Here is an 18,949-nt window from a genome sequence, read left to right as displayed (position 1 = left end):
AGCTCAGGTCATGATCTCAGGGTCCTGGGATCGAGTCCCGCATCGGGCTCTCTGCTCAGCGGGGAACCGGCTTCCTCCTCTCTCTCTCTGCCTTCCTCTCTGCCTACTTGTGATCTCTCTCTCTGTCAAATAAATAAATAAAATATTTAAAAAAAAAAAAAGAATGAAAATAGAATTTTAAAGTAGGATTTTACGTATATGTAGCAATTTTGTTTACTTTATGTACAAGTTTGGGGATTAGCAGAATACAAGATTGCATTGAAATATTCTTGAACTCATGGTAGTACATGGACATCCTATTTCAATAAAAGCTTTTAAAAAGTTACTTTGAGAGGCATAGTTTTTGTTACATTAAAAATGTGTCTTCAGGGGCGCCTGGATGGCTCAGTGGGTTAAAGCCTCTGCTTTTGGCTCAGGTCATGATATCAGGGTCCTGGGATCGAGCCCCGCATCGGGCTTTCTGCTCAGCGGGGAGCCTGCTTCCTCCTCTCTGTCTGCCTCTCTGCCTACTTGTGATCTCTGTCTGTCAAATAAATAAATAAAATATTTTAAAAATGTGTCTTCATTCTTGAAAAGGTAAATGGCTAGCCTGCAGGATAAATGAAAGACTTCTTATTCTTACTGTGGGATACAGGATCCTTTGTGCTCTAGCTCTAGACTTCAGCTGTGTATCATATCTGTCCTCCTAGGCATTAAAGGCTTATCAGTAACGTCTGATCCCCAAACACAACATGCTTTTTGATGCCGTTGCTGTTGGACCTTATTTTTCAATGTCATTTATCTTTTTTGTACTTTTCTTTCCTCTTTGCCCATTAGCTCGCTCCTTTTCATTATCTATCTCGAAAGTTACTTATTTTTTAAGGCATAATTCTAAAGTTGCCTCCTCTGAGCTCTTCCTGTTTCAAAGGATCCCTCCCTTGACAGACAGGTGTCCCATTTCTAGCCCTTCAAACACAGAAGTTTCTAGACTTCAATGCAAATCTCTACCATAGCATTTATTATGAGGGTGAATTTCCTACTTATCTCACAAGTATTTTTTGTACACTATTTAGTTCAATGCCTTGGCTAGTTTTGAAGTATACAAAAACACATCCTATACCCTCATAATCTTGTAAAGGTCATAATTTAGAGTTTATAATCTAGTAAAATGGACAAAACAAATAACTGGTGGAGAACAGAATGTGGAAAATATAAGAAAGAAAGGTACAAAATGGTAGCAAAGGAAAGAAATAGTTAACTTGAGGCAGTCTTGGGAGGCCTCATGATACCCTTAAATAATATTGAAGGTAAGGTTTTAATAAGGGTGTAAAATTTGAGCTATGTTCCAGAGAAAGACAGTGGCCCAGAAACTTGGTAGAGAAATTTGTCATATTTGAGCAACAGTAAGAGGTCAAGCTGCCTAGGATAAAATAGTTGATGTAGAAAAATGATAGGAAATAGAGTTGAAAAAGTAAGTTGCAGGTCAAACTGTGAGAGGCTTTGAATGCCAGAGTGAAGAATTTACACAGTGGAAGAACCATTGCTAATTTTCTGAACAAGTGAATAACAAAGTCAAAGCAATGCTTTAGGAAGACAGGTTGGCACAGTAAATAGGGAAAAGACTGAATGTGGAGAGACCAGGGAGCAAATGACAGCAATAATCCAGTTGAAGTAGAAATTCTGGATCAAATATTTATTGCAAGTATATGAGCTAAATATCTGGCAATGTGGCAGATTGAATTTACATAGATACCCTTCCCCATAAACATAATGAACATATTGGATATGTTGGATATTGGATAAAATATATCCAAAAGAATTTTTTTTTTAACAAAAATGTCAGCAACAAAGATACTCAAGGCTAGGAATGTTGCTGGGAGCTAATATTGTGTAACATCTCAGAGGATTTAGAAACCTCTACAGACCTTAAGAGTAGTTTCAACACCCTCATGTGGATAGGATTATGAACTTGGACCCTGGTAAGGTAAGGGAACTGAAACTGAATGTGTCATGTGTACTAAAAAGCTTGGAAGGAGTGTTTTCTTTTTCTTTTTTAAGATTTTATTTATTTACTTGACAGAGACACAGCAAGAGAGGGAACACAACCAGAGGGAGTGGGAGAGGGAGAAGCAGACTTCCCGCTGAGCAGGGAGCCCAGCCTGATGCAGGGCTTGATCCCAGGACCCTGGTATCATGATCCGAGTCGAAGGCAGACAGTTAATGACAGCCACCCAGGTGTCCCTTTAAAAAAAATTTTTTTTAAGAGTTAAGCATATAGCTATTCCCATATGCTTTCTTTTTTGTTTGTTTCAATTTTTACTCAAATTCTAGTTAGTTAAAATATAATGTAATATTAGTTTCAAGAGTAGAATTTAGGGATTCATCACTTACGTATAACAGCCAGTACTTATCACAAGTGCCCTCATTAATACCCATCACTTATTTAACCCATCCCTCTTCCCACCTCCCCTCCAGCAATCCTGTTTTTTTTCCATTTTAAGGAGCCTTTTTTACGGTTTACTTCTTGTTTATCCCCCCTATGTTCATCTGTTTTGTTTCTTAAATTCCACATATGAGTGAGAGACTCCTATTTTTATTTTAAGAAGAAAGACTAGAAAAATGGGCACCAAACCATAGTAGACAAGTGGACTGACAACCATCTCAAAGCAGTGAATAGGGAAGAAGTCATCTATGAGAAATCAAAACAACTAGGCTTCTGCCAGGACACAGTAGAGTTGACCCTTGAACAAACATGGGAGCTAGTGGGGCCAAGACCCTGCATAGTTAAAAATCCAAGTATAATTTTTTATTTCCCCAAAACTTAATAGCCTGCTGTTGACTAGAATCATTACCGATAACACACTTTTCATATTATATGCTGTAATCTTACAATAAAGCTAGAGGGAAAAAAGTACTGAGAAAATCATAAGGAACACTTATAGTACTGTACCGTAGTTAATAAAAAAAAATCCAGATAAAAGTGGACCTGTGTAGTTCAAATCCATGTTGTTCAAAAGCCAACTGTATATACACATAAGCACTATATGCATGGTATATAAACTCCAAACTGAGAAATTAAAACTGATCTAGAACCAGTAAGTCTCCTCAGGGTTCTGACAAATACAAAACATCTCTGGGACACTTCTATGACCCAGGGTACACAAAAACCCTACAGTAAAAGTTGCCTTAGTGAAGATGAATTTTTGGTCAAATATTTAAACCTTATGAGGAAGTAAGAAAGTACATTGTGGCAGAGTCGGTAGATAAGACAATCAGAATTAGCCCTCAAGAACTAAAAAGGTGATAAAATAAAAGAGACTATAAAATTAGAACATTTAAAACAATAGATTTTTTAAAGGAGAAATAAGACAGTACAGTATAAAGAACAAACAAGTTCGAAAACAAACATCTAAAAATCACAGAGTGCTTGAAATAAAAAATAGATAACAAAAAGAGGCTAGGAATCATAGAGGTTAGAATAAAGAGACCTATATATTTTAACAGGAGATCCAAAAGAAACTGAAAAGAAGGGATGAGAAGCAATAATCAAAGCAAATAACTCAAAGGTACTGAGACTTCTGAAGTACCAACCCTCCCAAAAACCAAAAACCAAAAACAATTCATCCTCAGGTTAACAAAAATCTCGGAATAAATTTTTAGAAATCCACACCTAGACACAAGATAATTAACCTACAAAATATCAAAGAAAAAAGAAAGACAAACTCATGACTTTCAAAGGAACAATATTTAGTCTCAATAGAAATGGAAGCCCAAAGATAAGGGAAGGTAACTAATTTTTTTAATAATTTTTTTATTTTTTTATTCACATATAATGTATTATTAGCGCCAGGGGTATAGGTCTGTAATCACCAGGTTTACACACTTCATAGCACTCACAATAGCATATACCTTCCCCAATGTCCATAACCCCACCACCCTTTCCCTACCCCCACTACCCCCTACCCACCCTCACACTCACTTTGTTTTGTGAGATTGAGTGTCTTATAGTTTGTCTCCCTCCTGATCCCATCTTGTTTCATTTATTCTTTTCCTACCTTCCAAATCCCCCAAATGCCTCTCAACTTCCTCATATCAGGGAGATCATATGATAATTATCTTTCTCTGATTGAGTTATTTCGCTAAGCATAATACCCTCTAGTTCCATCCATGCCATCGCAAATGGCAAGATTTCTTTTTTTTTTTTTTTTGATGACTGCATAGTGTTTGATTGTATATATATACCACATCTTCTTTATCCATTCATCTGTTGATGGACATCTAGGTTCTTTCCATAGTTTGGCTATTGTGGACATTGCTGCTATAAACATTGGGGTGCACGTACCCCTTCGGATCACTACATTTGTATATTTAGGGTAAATACCCAATAGTGGAATTGCTGGCTTGTAGGGTAGCTCTATTTTCAACTCTTTGAGGAACCTCCATGCTGTCTTCCAGAGTGGTTGCACCAGCTCGCACTCCCACCAACGGTGTAGGAGGGTTCCCCTTTCTCCGCATCCTCGCCAGCATCTGTCATTTCCTGACTTGTTAATTTTAGCCATTGTGACTGGTGTGAGGTGGTATCTCATTGTGGTTTTGATTTGTATTTCCCTGATGCCAAGTGATGTGGAGCACTTTTTCATGTGTCTGTTGGCCATCTGGATGTCTTCTTTGCAGAAATGTCTGTTCATATCCTCTGCCCATTTCCTGATTGAATTATTTGTTCTTTGGGTGTTGAGTTTGCTAAGTTCTTTATAGATTTTGGACACTAGCCCTTTATCTGATATGTCTTTTGCAAATATCTTCTCCCATTCTGTCAGTTATCTTTTGATTTTATTAACTCTTTTGGGAAAGTAACTAACTATCAAGAATTCTACACACGGCTAAATTATTATTCAAAAATTAGGATAGGGGCACCTGGGTGGCTCAGTGGGTTAAGCTGCTGCCTTCGGCTCGGGTCATGATCTCAGGGTCCTGGGATCAAGTCCCGCATCGGGCTCTCTGCTCAGCAGGGAGCCTGCTTCCTCCTCTCTCTCTCTCTACCTGCCTCTCTGCCTACTTGTGATCTCTCTCTGTCAAATAAATAAATAAAATCTTTAAAAAAAATTAGGATAAAGAAATTTTTTCTTTTCAGAGAACAACAAACCAGTTCACCACTTAGAGGACTTTATTTAAATAATTACTGAGGGGTACCTGGATGGCTCAGCTGGTTGGGGGTCTGCCTTCTGTTTGGGGTATGATCCCGGGATCCCTGGATTTCATCCCACATTGGGCACCCTGCTCAGTGGGGAGCCTGCTTATCCCTCTCCTTGTGTTCTTTCTCTCTATCACTCTTTCTTTCTCCCTCAAGTAAATGAATAATATCTTTTTTTTAAAAATTACCAAAATTAAAAACCCAGAAGGAAGGAATGGGATGCAGTAAGCAAAGAACAAATTGGCAGCCCTTTTACGAAGATGGCGCCGAAAGCTAAGAAGGAAGCCCCTGCCCCTCCCAAAGCCGAAGCCAAAGCAAAGGCTTTGAAAGCCAAGAAAGCGGTGCTGAAAGGCGTCCACAGTCACAAAAAAAAGAAGATCTGCACATCACCTACCTTCCGACGACCCAAGACTCTGCGTCTCCGAAGGCAACCCAAATATCCTCGAAAGAGCGCCCCCAGGAGAAACAAGCTTGACCACTATGCCATCATCAAGTTCCCCCTGACTACTGAGTCAGCCATGAAGAAAATAGAAGACAACAACACACTTGTGTTCATTGTGGATGTCAAGGCCAACAAGCACCAGATCAAACAGGCTGTGAAGAAGCTCTATGACATTGATGTAGCCAAGGTCAACACCTTAATCAGGCCTGATGGAGAGAAGAAGGCATACGTTCGGCTGGCCCCTGACTATGATGCTTTGGATGTTGCCAACAAAATTGGGATCATCTAAACTGAGTCCAGCTGGCTAAATCTAAATACAGTTTTTTCATGATAAAAAAAAAAAAAGAACAAATTGGCAAACCTAAATAAACACTGGCTAAAACACTTTTTGGTGGGGAAAGTGACTTAACTTGATGAGTTTGGGAATAATTAAGCCTCATTCTCACTTCTCTTGAGAGCCTACACACATTCTGATCCATTCTTTCTTGGATTTTTTTCAGGGACAGGCCTCAGTGTGGAGCTATGTGTTTTATTATAACTAGGTAAGTCTGCTTAATTCTGGGGTACAGTATTTATAAGCCTATAAGACACATGCATTTCTGTAATACCAGTTTTATCAGTATTAATATTGATTTTTTTATCTCCATTGCCTACTCTTCTCAGTTGTTCGAAAATTCAGATAGAGATTCAGCCAAAGTGGTATTTAGAAGGAAATTTATGGCTACAAATATACCTATTAGAAAACAAGAAGGACTGAAAACTAATGCTATAAGTGTTAAACTCAAGAGATCAGGAAAAAAACAAAGTAAACATAAAAAATATAGAAGGAGATAATAAAGAGCAGATGAAAGATGAAAGAGCAGAAAAAAGAACCAAGAAGAAAAGATTCAAATAAGCAATATTAAGAATGAAAAAGTGGATATATAACTACGGAAGAAAGTTTCAAAACTCACAAGTGAATAATCAATTTTATGCCAACAAATGTGAAAACTTAGATGAAATGGTAAATTGTCAATAAAAATATAAATATTGATTCAAGAAATAATAGGAAACATGACCACTTAACCGGTGGTCATAAATCTCCTAAATTCCAGGTCAAGATATTTACAGCCTTATTTTACCAAAACTTTGCCAGAGAAAAGAAAAAAGAGAGGAAACCTCTCAAGTTCTGTGAGGCTAGTATAATCCGGATATCCACAAGATGAGTAATGAAAGGAAAATTTAATCTTACTTATAAATGTAAACATTCTAAATAAAATAATCATAACCCAAATCCAATATATCTAAAAATAATCAGAAAGTCATGGTCTAACTGGTTTGTCCCAGGAACACAAGGATATTAGAAATATCTATTAATATTCACCACATTAACAAATTAAGGGAGAAGAAAAATGTCATACCAATAGATAAATAACATTTGTTGTTTCAATGTCCACATATGAGAAAAACTTAGCAAACTAGGAAAAGAGGATAATTTTAATTTCTTTCATCATAAGTACAAGTACTTAACATTAGTCACAAGACAAAGATGCTCATCATTACTGCTCATATTCAACATTAGAGAGTTTAGGCAACATAAGAAAAAAACAAGAAGTAGAAGGATTAAAAATGAAGAAAAAAATAGTTGTTTCCGGTGTTTCTATACACAGGAAATTAAAGAAACTCTACAAATGATGGAATTTATGAGAATACAGCATGGCTGCTGTATACATGGATCAGTGTAAATAAATCAATATAATTCCTATATTCTAGCAACAGGCATAACTACCTTTTTTTTTTTTTTTTGCATTTTCAGTGCCAGCAAGGCACTACTGTTACATTATTTAATCATAAAAAGAGCATGGTAGGTATATTTGTCATCATTTTAACAGATTTTGAACCTAGGACTTGGTGAATTAGGTAATTTGGCAAAGGTCCTACTGCTGTTAAGTGAGCCTGGGACTACAATCCAGGTCTATGTGACCCCAAAGCTTGTCATGCTTTTAGCCACTAGATTCTGTGATTTCCTCCCCAGTTATGTAAAGAATATGGTGATATCCCCTTGCTCCTGACCTCAATTGTTTCTTTTTACTCGAATGTTTTAAGTGTTCTTTAACAGATGAATCATCCTCATGCCCTCAAATTCTACAGACAGAAAGCATGGATAAATAAATGGTCGTAGGACAGTTTCAAGATAATTCTGGAAACAATCTAGATGGTGGCGGGTTCAAAAGGATGCTAGCTGAAGAGGCATCTGGGGAGGAAAGCGAGAGGCCATGAGATGCCCAGTAGGACTGGGGGCCCATGGTTCTGTTGGGGGCAGCAATACCCAATCCCTGCTCTGCTCACGCACTGCCTGCTGGGAGGCCCCCCACCCAGTCTAGCCACATCCAAGAGGACTGGCCAGCGTCAGTCAGGAGCGTCCCCTCTTCCTGTGTGCTCCTGACACGGGGGAGAGAGATGGGATTCTTTAATATAGAAAGACTGGAGTCAAAACAATACCATACATTCCAGTCTCCTTAGTAATACCCTTGAAAATGGATTTCATGTTACTCATAGCAACAGCTGCAGGAGCTGTAGCCACACTTGCTGCTGCTGCTGTTACGGCATTGATAGTAGTAAAAAGTCTAAGTTTTCTAAAGAAGAGAACAAGTAGGAATGATGAGAGTAGTAAAAAAATCAATTTCAAGACGGAAACAAATAGGAAACACGGAACACATAAACAATTGGGTGAGAAGGAACAGGAAACCCACGAAGAAGTGAACAAGGAGAAACAAGACAGCCAAACTTTGTAAGTGTAAACTATAATTTGATTAAATTTCGGCTAGATAATGATGCAGGTCAAATGAAGGCAGACAGCGGGACGACACTAGGCTCCTTTTCTATGGACCAAAGGGCAGAATCTGGAGGCAATGCACTGTCTTGCCTGGTATCACAGTGTCAGACTTATTTTAAGGCCAGCTTTCTGTGAAGCTGGTTTTCAGAGGTTAAGGGTTAGTGGAGACTGCATCTTTATAATGGTTTAAAGGAAGTTACAGGAAGGTAAAATTGTTAGTGTGCTCTTGTTTCCTGGTAGAAGTTTGGTTTTTGCCATTTCAGGCCCTGATAAGGAAAAACACACCCCTCAACTTTGTTCAGCTGGCTTTCACACAAGACACTGCGGGAACTGAACTGAAAAGGACTCCTTTCCCCGCGAGCGGCGGCGCCCCTGCAGAAGAGGCGAGGCTGCCGCCATGCGGCACAATGGGCGCCACCTCACAGAGCTGGGCGCGGCGGGCGGGCGGCAGGACCGCGCGGCCAGACTGCGAGCGCTCCGGCTGCCAGCACATGGGCCCCTCGGGGCGGCGAGGCCGGCCGGTGGGTTCCCTGGCTACGGGTGGCACTTCGTCGGGAAAGAGAGGCGGTGCAGGCCTACTGGCCTGCGCGTCCCACTTCGAGCACGCCTGGGCAGTATCCAGCTGCTGTAAAAGGCGTGCCTCTGGTTGCCACAAACAACCCAAAAGGGTGCTTCAAAACACGCTGGCAACGCGCGGGGTTGGCCGGCTGCCTCTCACCTAACCCAGTCGCAGCTCTCCCAGCTGCCGCGCGATGGCGAGCAAACTCCCTTTGCTTTCCGTCCTCTCCTCCCTGATCCTCCCCGCTCCGCCTTCTCCCTCCCACCCTAGGCCGGCTCGGCCGCCTCCATTTTCCAGATCTTTCTCGAACCCTCGGCTTCTCGGGCAGCCGTTGCCCGAGTACTGACGGAAGCGGCCGAAGTGGAGACGAGGAGCAGCCTCGGGTGCAGAGCGGCCGCTCGCGCACCTCCCCGGCGGCCGAGCGCGCAGGCGCAGACCTCTGTAACTGCCGGTTGGAGGCGGTCGAACCGCAGTGGAGAGAGACCGAGGCGGCAGAGCCTGCGGCGCGGGAGGCCTCTATCTCCTCCTGTGGTCCCGGACGCGCTGCCCTAGATTTAATGCGTAGTGACTTCGGGTCATTTCTCCTCTGCTTCTCGTAGGAGTCCCAATTCTTGGAGCAACAGCTCAGAAAAGGACGCGGTTCCCACACGGGAGGCTTCAGCACCAGCTCCCCGACGATTCGGCGGCGGGATGTCTGTGGTTGGCATTGACCTCGGCTTTCTCAACTGCTACATCGCTGTAGCAAGGAGTGGCGGCATCGAGACCATCGCCAATGAGTACAGCGACAGGTGTACCCCGTAAGTGCCTTGGCTTGATCGTAACCCCGACCCTAACAAACGTTTCCTCCCGACCCTGCGTGGGTCCCGCCTGCTGGCTGCTTCTGCTGCGCGCCGAACCTTGTGATGACAGGTGCAGTCCATCAGCTGCAGTCCCTGGAGACCGCTGGTTGGCGGGCCCAGGTGGGAGTCGGACTTCGTCGCCCTGCAAAGCTGCTTTTCCTTAAAGGACAAGGGACTTCGCTCTAATAGTTGGCGCATCTCCTTTCTGTACCCTCTCACGCCCACGTCCCCACCCTGCCTCTGTTCCCCAGCGGGCCTGCTTTAGTTTTCCGGGGCGGGGGGTGGGGTGGTGCAGAACCTCCTCGATATCCTGAACAAATCTATGAAAAGATGTCTGGTTACCTCTAGCGGGGCTTGCTGGGGATTACCGGCCTCGGGCGCGTATCTCCCATTACTGAGCAAAGAATTCTTCATTCCGCCCTTCCTCCTTTCCCCATCTCTCTGCGTGACGGCTTTTCAGAAAAGTAAGAAAAAGAAAGCTTAGGCTGCACCCATCAGAAGATGAGTTGCAGGTTCGTCTGGCCCAGAAAGCCCCCGCCCGCTTTTTTTCCTTTTTTTTTTTTTTTTTTTTTTTTTTTTTTGCTAAGTTGTTGAGGTGTTCGGGGTTTTACCCCGTGTCCTTGAGAATTCGTGGAAATTGGACTGGTTTCCAGTGGCGTATATTGATGATGCATTAATAGGGAATCGGGGATAGGAGTTGTTGGCCTCCTGAATTGTATTGGTAATGTATGTCCATGAATGAAAAGCGGTGCAGCCAGAACCTATCAAAAGCGAATTTCTACAGAGTGAATTATAGAAGAATCAGAGGCGGGTGTCCTGTATAAACAGGATCGTAGAGTGATTCGTTTGTGAACACTTAATGAAAGACTTAGGAGTGGCGTTATGCCACGGAAACATGTTTGTACACGTTCCATTGTTTCTCTGGTTTTCGAATGTTGTTGGCAAAGAATAATTAGAGTAATTAAGACAGGTCTATGAAAAATTAGCCTTTTATTGTCAGTTCCTGTTACTGGTAATTTTGTGAAGAAACCAACTGTTCATGTCTTCCTTTCTGTGGAAAAGTAACTAAACATCTTGATTTGATGCTTTAAGGTGACCCAAAATATATAAATATGAGACTAATTTTAAGATCCTTGTTAAGCTAAGCCTTTGAATGATAAAATTACTATGATTGTATGAATAATTTAAAAATATGTCAAGATGTTGAAGAGTAGCTGACTTGAAGCAGTCTGTGCCTTTGGTTTCTTTCAAAGAATATTCTGGAAGGTTTTATACCACTTTTTTCTAGATATATACATTATATTCTGTTGAAATTTTACATGTTTAAATTCTCAGGTATGAGCATAGATCAGTCAATCCTCATACTACTGTTACAACTTTTGCTTCCTTTTATGTCTTTTTCCAGCCTTTATCCACAATGAGAGGCTCAAGGAGAAATTGTGAACTGTTTCATGACTTTATGTCTGCAAGATCTTGTAAAGCCACAACAGACAGAGGCTGCCAGAAAAGAAGCAGTAAATTCCATTGTCCTCTTTCAGCAGAGTAGAGGTTAATGGGGGCAGTCTCTGGCTTCAGGGACTTAAGACCATGGAGAAAAAGTGAGGGGTAGCAAGGATATTCCTCTAATCGTTAAACTCTTATCCTAAAAGATCACAAACCAGAACTGTAAGACAGATGCTGCATTTCCGGCTCAGAAGTCTTAGTAGCGAGTCCACTGACTCTTTAAAGAACCAGGCCAGACTTAATTCTTTAAAAAATTAGGCTGCTCATTTTCATGTTTCTTAGACACATTGGCTAATTCTACATGGCTGAGATCTAATATATTTCTGATCTGTGTGTAAGAGCCACTAATACCTAGAATTAGTGAACCTAGTCCAAACTAGAGAATTACTAAGGCGGAAGTATTCTTAGCTGTGTTAGCAACTCTGCCCCTCTTTTCATGGCTGTGTACTGTTACTTACCTCAGGATCTTTTATTGTTACTAAACTAATACTTCACTGTAGTCTATTCTTACACTATATTTACTCTGTGGAACTTAAATTATTGAGTGAAAACATATCTTTTCCAGGTCCCTGGACCTTTGTTTATTGAATATGTATCTTGCAAAAAGCATAACTATTAGAGAACCTGTAAATTTTCTAATACATCACAGTATTTAATGATATAAACTAGGTTTCAAAAACTTTTTTCCCCTGTTCCACTCACTAACACCAAGGTAATAAGACATAGGTGTTTTCAAATACATTACAAAAGGACCTTGTGGAAAGAGGAAGGAAATGTTCCATTTAGTTCGTTTTGGCATTTATGCTTTTTAACATTTTTTTCATTCTTTAACATACTTGATTATACATGGGAAGGTCTGGTGAATAAACCAAGGACAGTTTAATGGAAAAGATAATTGCTTAAGTTTTGGCCTTGTGTAAAGTTGGAGGGCTTGTACTAGCTGCTCTTCTCCTCCCATGCATAAATTGAAGAGGGGGAAGGAAATTAACATGCATAAGTTGAGAAAAATTAATTTCAGAACATTTTCTTATTTAAAGCAATTGTTTCACAAATAGTACATGTTCATTGTAGAGAGGTAGACACATTAAAAGATTAAAGGAAAAATTTAATTCCTCCGCCCAGAAATAAAACTTCCAGATGGTTTTCTCTGTGTTTCAAGGATGGATTATACTTTTTGCACTTATATCCTGTTTGGTAACTTTTATGTAATACATACTTCTGTACCATTAGTTTCAGTGTTTTTGTATAATCCTTTCTTTAATTCCATCCCTTTTTGGACATTGAAGTTGTTTATATTTTTTTATAAGCCATACTGCAATAGCTATCTTTGTGACTGAATTTTTGACCCTTATAATTCTTCAAATTAATTCTTAGAAGTAGAATAACTGAATATGCACGTTTTGGGATCTTTGTATTGTTCAATTAAGCACAGATGTGGGGGACTGGAATTTCCATCCCAGACTTAATTATATCAAAGTGATTAGTTTCATGGGAAAAGAAAACTGTAGCCAAGAACCTTCATTCAATATTAGACTAAAGCATGTGATCAGCTAAAACATAACTTTTGTTGATAATAGTGATGGGTATGTGACAAGTGTTGTGCCTCTATTGTCATATGTATTATATCAATTCTGTGAGTTTGGTAATACTAGCTTTTTTCATAAGCCTAAAGCAAACTTAACTGTTTTGGCCAAGAACTTGTAAACAATCAAACTGATTCAGTTTCAGGCCTCTTTTACCCCCAGAACCCCAAAGTTCTTCCATTATCCATTGGTATAAGGATGGTATATCCATATTAGGTTAATGGGGACATAACAATCAAAGGAACAAAGTATCTGCCTGAGAAGCATCTTTGCTGTAGATCAATAAATTCACCTGTTTTTGACTAGTTTCTAAGAACTGTTTTAAAATGCTTTTAAGTTATTTTAAGAACATGTAAAAAATCTTATTTTGTTTAACAAATTCATTAAAATCCATAGCAACACAAAATAGGTTATTATAAGTATATGGAGGAAAGCAGTGTGGAAGATTGTAAACTACAAACTGCATATTTCTTGTGGGTAGAATTAGGAGGACGTGCTTTTACCACATAATGTGTAAGGTTTTGAATTTTTATGAACATATTTTACAATAAGGAAAATGGAGTTTTTTAAAATGAAATTATTTCAAGATATTTTTGTTAGGTGTATTTTTCAAAATTCTGTATGATCAGACTGAATTTTCAGTTCTCTGGTTTTCTGTCCTCATTTTTCCCTGTTTCTTTACCAGTGTATGAATAATTTGGAAATATGGGAATATACCGTTTTTACCTTACTTTGAGCTGTCCTCTTCAGTGCATACAGGTAGAAATCACTTACTTTGGGTTATTAAAAATAAACATTTTTATACATAGGAAATGCCAAACTCCAGAAGTTAATAGTAGCTATATTTGGGTAGGAGGAGAACTTTTCTTGGTGATAGCAGTTGGGGAGGTTGGGGGGGAGGGGAGGCTTTAACATTTAAATATTCTTCATATCATATGAATTGGCTTTGTATATCTTACTATGAGCTTATGTTAATTTTGATTTAAAATATTTTAAATACATCTGAGAAAGTAAATCTCCAGCTCTTCCCAGCCACCTAATAAACTTAAGTATGTATGCTTTTAGTTTTATACAAGTGTATGTGTATATAACTGGTATGTTTTTCTATGTGTTTTTTAACAAAAGTAGAATTACATGGTATGTATTTTGCAACTTTTTCTCAAAATACATTTTGAACATCTCAAACTCGTGTGTATAGTTCTAATTTACCTCATTTTAAAATTTATTTTTTAAGTTTTAAAATTTCAGTTAACACAGTAATATTAATTTTAGGTGTACAATTTAGTGATTCAGCACTTTCATACAGCACTCAGAGCTCATCACAAGTGCATTCCTTAATCCCCATCACCTGTTTCACCCATCCCCCCACCCACCTCACCTCTGGTAATCATCAGTTCTCTGTAATTCAGAATCTGTTTCTTGGTGTGCCTCTGTCTTTTTTAGCCTATGCTGGTTTGTTTTGTTTCTTAAATTACACATATGAGTGAAATCATACAGTACTTATCTTCCTCTGACTTAACTTCACTTAGCATAATATTCTAGCTTCTTTGGGTAAATACCTGTAGTGCAATTGCTGGATCATAGGGTAGTTCTATTTTTAACTTTTAGCAGAACCTCTCTACTGTTTCCCACGATGGCCGCACCAGTTTGCATTCCCACCAGCAGTGCAGGAAGGTTCCCCCTTTCCACATCCTTGCCAGCACCTCTAGGTTGATTTGTTGATTTTAGCCATTCTGACCTAATTTACCTTGTTTATTTAAATGGCTGTATGGGGTGCCTGGGTGGCTCAGCGGGTTAAAGCCTCTGCCTTCAGCTCAGGTCATGAACCCAGGGTCCGGGGATGGAGCCCCACATCAGGCTCTCTGCTCCTCCGGGAGCCTGCTTCCCTTCCTCTCTCTTTCTGCCTGCCTCTCTGCCTGCTTGTGATCTCTGTCAAATAAATAAAATCTTTTAAAATAAATAAATAAATGGCTGTACATCCATTGATAAGTGCACTATTAGTGAATGTTTCAAATTATTATTTTGCCATCGACAAAAACAAAAATTCAATGAGTATCTTTGGTTTTTTTGTTGTTTGTTTTTTTAATTGTGCTAAGTAGAATGGAAAGACAGATGGCTCACACATTAGGAAGGCCAAAGCTAGGACTATAAAATCTTTCAGTGTGAATATTTTCTATGATAAAACAAAATGTTTATTTATTGCCTTGAATTTGTGGATGAGGAATTCTGAAGTTTCTAGAAGGCAAGGAACTGTAAGTACAAATTACATACTATTGTGAGTTTAAGGTATTTAGCGTGCTACGGTAGTCTTTCGTATATAGTCACTACAATACAAATTAATCAGCATAGCTGTGTTCCAATAAAGCTTTATTTACAAAAATAGGTGGCAAATGGTAATTTGCAAACCCCTTGTCTAGTCAATCATAAAAGAACTTTAAAATTATGGTGCATTGCTATTGGAATTTGATCTGTGGAATTTTAAGATAATCAGCTTTTAAAATAATGTATCTAATAGTTAAATACATCTCATTTAATGTAACTAATCAGCTTTTAAAATATGTCTATGTAATTATAGTTGACCCTTGAACAATATGGGTTTGAACTGTGGAGGTCTGTTTATAGGTGGACTTTTTGTTTTCATAAATACAGTACATTACTATGAATATATTTTCTCTTAAAATTTTCTTAATGTTTTTTTCTCTAGCTTAATATAAGAACACAGTGTATAATACAACTCAAAACATGTGTTAACTGTTATCATTAAGGCTTCTGGTCAGCAGTAGACTATTAGTAGTTGTGTGTGGGTTAAAAATTATACATGGATTTTCTTCTGTGTAGGGATTCAGCACCCCTAATTCCCTCATTGTTCAGGGTACAGCTGTGTATGATTTCTGTTAATAGCTTCAAGTTGTGAACCAGTTTGTTTATGAATTAGGCACATTTATTAAAAGCATTTAGAAACTCATAAAAGAAATTTTTATTTTTTATATGTTAAAAAGTTTTATTCATTGTCCATACTGAAATACCAGAAAGTTTTTGTTATTACTAAATCATGTATGCCTAAAAGAAGTCTTACTTTTGGGGACACCTGGGTGGCTCGGTAGGTTAAGTGGCCAACTCCTGATTTTGGCTGAGGTCATGGACTCAGGGTCCTGGGATAGAACACCCCTGCCCCAGACAACTCCACTCTCAGCTGGGAGTCTGCTTGAGGATTCCCTCTCTGCCCCACCCCTCCGTGTGTGCATCCATGCTTGCTCGCGCTCTCCCTCTCTCAGATCTCAAAAAAAAAAAAAAAAAATTGTCTTATTTTTCTAAGTGGCAAGCTCGAAAGCAAATGGCAATCAGAAGTCTTTTGGAGAACATTCCTCCCCCACTTCCTTCTGGGGCAATTTTTTTTCGAGATAGTTAACCTTGAAAAATAACCATATGTTTTCTTTACTGCAGAGCTTCTCAAATCCGCTTATTTGTTTATAGGCATTGAAACACTCCCAGGAAAGAATGTTTTTCCCAACTTATTTGAATCTCCAAGGAATTATATTCCATAGAACAGTATTTGGTAAATTATGCTATAAGGCAGTGGTCTCAGGTGGAAATTTTGTGCCTTAGGGCACATTTGACAATATCTGAAGGTACATTTTTGGTTGACACTCTGGGGGTGAGGAATGGGGGGAGTGCTTCTGGAATCTCAGGAGATGACCGCCTGACTTAAGTCAATTGATTGCCCTTTCATATCATTATTCATCCTGCTATTGTTTTCTTAATATGTACTTGATAACATAAGACTATAAATAGTAATTTTGATTTTATGGAAACTGGCAAGGGGAAGCTGACAATTTTTAAAATAGGGTTATTTTTAAAATGAAAGTGGTACAGTCAAGAGACTTTGAATCCTTCGTGGAGACTGACAAAGTGAACAAATTTAAAGAGTACTGACCTCTTAGGTGAGAAATCTCATAGTCTTCTGGCAGTATGTGTTTTCTCCAGCCTGATCATGCTTGGCTTTATAAAAATAGGCTCTATAAGAGAGAAAGAAAATTAATCTTAAGTTTTAAGGGAAAATACAAATACAGTTTTGTTTTGTTTTTTATTTTTTTATTTTTTTATTTTTTTTTAGATTTATTTATTTATTTGACAGACAGAAGTCACAAGGAGGCAGAGAGGCAGGCAGAGAGAGAGGAGGAAGCAGGCTCCCCACTAAGCAGAGAGCCCGATGCGGGACTCGATCCCAGATCCCAGGACCCTGGGATCATGACCTGAGCCAAAGGCAGAGGCTTTAACCCACTGTCACCCAGGCGTCCCTTGTTTTGTTTTTTAAAGATTTATTTGAGATAGCATGCCTGTGGGGGTGGTCAGGGGTAGAGAGGGAGAATCTCAAGTAGATTCTCCACTGAGGGTGGAGCCCAAGTGGTGCTTGATCTCACAACCCTGAGATTATGACCTAAGCCAGAATCAAGAGTTGGATGCTTCACTGAGCCACCCAGATGCCGCAAAATACAACTTTCTTAAATGAACACTTGTCATTTGATTTTTATGCCCCTCGTCTACCAAAAGTGACATAGGACATTTAGAAGTTTTGTTTAGAAGTTTGTGGCATTTTCTGAGAATCTGGGATTACCACTGTGGTGGCAATATCAGATTGGAAATTAGAGATTTAAACTGCATTGTAAAGTTTGTTTTTAGGTATAAGATGGAGTTTCTAAATAACAGTTGAAATAAAGTATAGAAAGTATGATATAAATGTATTATACAGTATATATTTGGGTAAAGTATTGAATATCCTTTCTATTAAAATTTTTATGTCAGCCTCTGAGGTATGGTATAATGTGTTTATTTTCCTTGTGTTCGTAAAGTCAGGTAAAAGTTTTGAGAGATGCTAGGTATTTTGATTCCAGAATCTTTTTGAAAGAAAATCAAGGAAGGAGTGTTAAGCCCTTTTTTAGCTATGTAAGGAAGGTTTTCTGTGTATTGAAACTAGGTATTTCCAAGCTGTAACACTAAATTGTTTAAACTTTTAAAGTTGTCTACTTTTAACTTCAGAGAATAATAATGGTAACTATTTAGCTTTCTCTGTGAAGTGATATGTGCGTGCAGCATGTTTCAAAGAATTTAGCACTTAATAATTGTTGAATCTTTTATTTGGATTCCGTGTTCTAAGAAAAGTTGACTTCTTGAGAATCAATCTTAAGAATAAGATTTTCTATATACTCAAGTGATGGTCGCCTAGTATTAAAAAATTAAAAATATTCTTTAGTGTGTCCAAATAATGGACTAGAGAGAAGGACAGATTATAATAAAGTAAGCTAAAAGAAGGCAAATCCATATTTTCTCTGATGAACTTTAGGACAGAATGCCAGCCATCCACATAAATAATCATATTAGGTATGCAAATACCTACTCTAGCAGGGACTATGTTGATCAAGGAGTTATTTGGAAGAGATAATCTACTTGGGTGTCTCAAACATATCTCAATCTCAGCATGTCCAATGAGCACTGCAATGGTCCATCTCAAACCCATCCATTTTACAGTGTTTTCTGTCTCATTAAATGACACCACTCTACCCTCTTCTGCAAATGGGAAACCTAGATATTAGTCACGATACTTGCCTCTTCCCCTTATATATTCCAGCTCTGTTCAGTAAAAATGTTAGCAATATCCATAAATGTTTTAGCAATTACACCAAAAAGCTAAGAAACAGGTGAAATTAATTTTGATATTTTTGATTTATCTTAATATGTCCAAAATCTTATTTCCATATTTTAAAATCAGATATTTTATATTTCTTTTTAAATACTAAATTTTCAAAGTCCAGATAATGTTTCACACTTAAAATGAATACATCTCAATTCCTACTTGCCACAATTTCATGTGCTTAATCATCACATACGGCTGGTGGCTACCACATTGGACAGTGAAGATCTAGTCTGTCACTAAGTCCTTTGAGTTGTACCTCCTAAATAACTCTTAATTCCTTCTCTCTCTCTCTCTCTCTCAGCTGGCATCATCCTGATACAGATTACTGATAACTTCTAGCCTTCCT

The 18,949-nt window shown here is 38.8% G+C and overlaps 2 protein-coding genes and 1 long non-coding RNA gene across 4 annotated transcripts in view; 2 read left to right on the top strand and 1 right to left on the bottom strand.

Moving 5' to 3' along the window:
- The first annotated feature begins 5,398 nt into the window (after positions 1-5,398).
- On the top strand, positions 5,399-5,901 carry LOC122889111 (60S ribosomal protein L23a-like). Its single transcript, XM_044224012.1, has one exon. It carries the CDS (start codon positions 5,431-5,433, stop codon positions 5,899-5,901), a length of 471 nt encoding a protein of 156 aa, XP_044079947.1. The 5' UTR covers positions 5,399-5,430.
- Positions 5,902-9,641: 3,740 nt separating this feature from the next.
- Positions 9,642-18,949, top strand: part of HSPA4L (heat shock protein family A (Hsp70) member 4 like) — a 51,372-nt gene continuing 42,064 nt past the window's right edge. The window contains exon 1 of the mRNA XM_044224011.1: positions 9,642-9,783. Within this exon, the coding sequence (XP_044079946.1) occupies positions 9,677-9,783 (107 nt within the window). The 5' untranslated portion in view covers positions 9,642-9,676. The remainder of the gene's footprint in view (positions 9,784-18,949) is intronic.
- Positions 16,846-18,949, bottom strand: part of LOC122889112 — a 91,679-nt gene continuing 89,575 nt past the window's right edge. For both annotated transcript variants that reach the window (XR_006380810.1, XR_006380809.1), the window contains one exon: positions 16,846-16,927. This is a non-coding gene — a long non-coding RNA (uncharacterized LOC122889112). The remainder of the gene's footprint in view (positions 16,928-18,949) is intronic.

This window comes from Neovison vison, chromosome 11 (assembly GCF_020171115.1).
Source record: "Neovison vison isolate M4711 chromosome 11, ASM_NN_V1, whole genome shotgun sequence".
Taxonomy (NCBI): domain Eukaryota; kingdom Metazoa; phylum Chordata; class Mammalia; order Carnivora; family Mustelidae; genus Neogale; species Neogale vison.
This window is presented reverse-complemented; position numbering and strand designations above follow the sequence as displayed.

Coding starts and splice junctions, on each gene's coding strand:
- LOC122889111 (XM_044224012.1), top strand. CDS start 5,431: ATGGCGCCGAAAGCTAAGAAGGAAGCCCCTGCCCCTCCCAAAGCCGAA.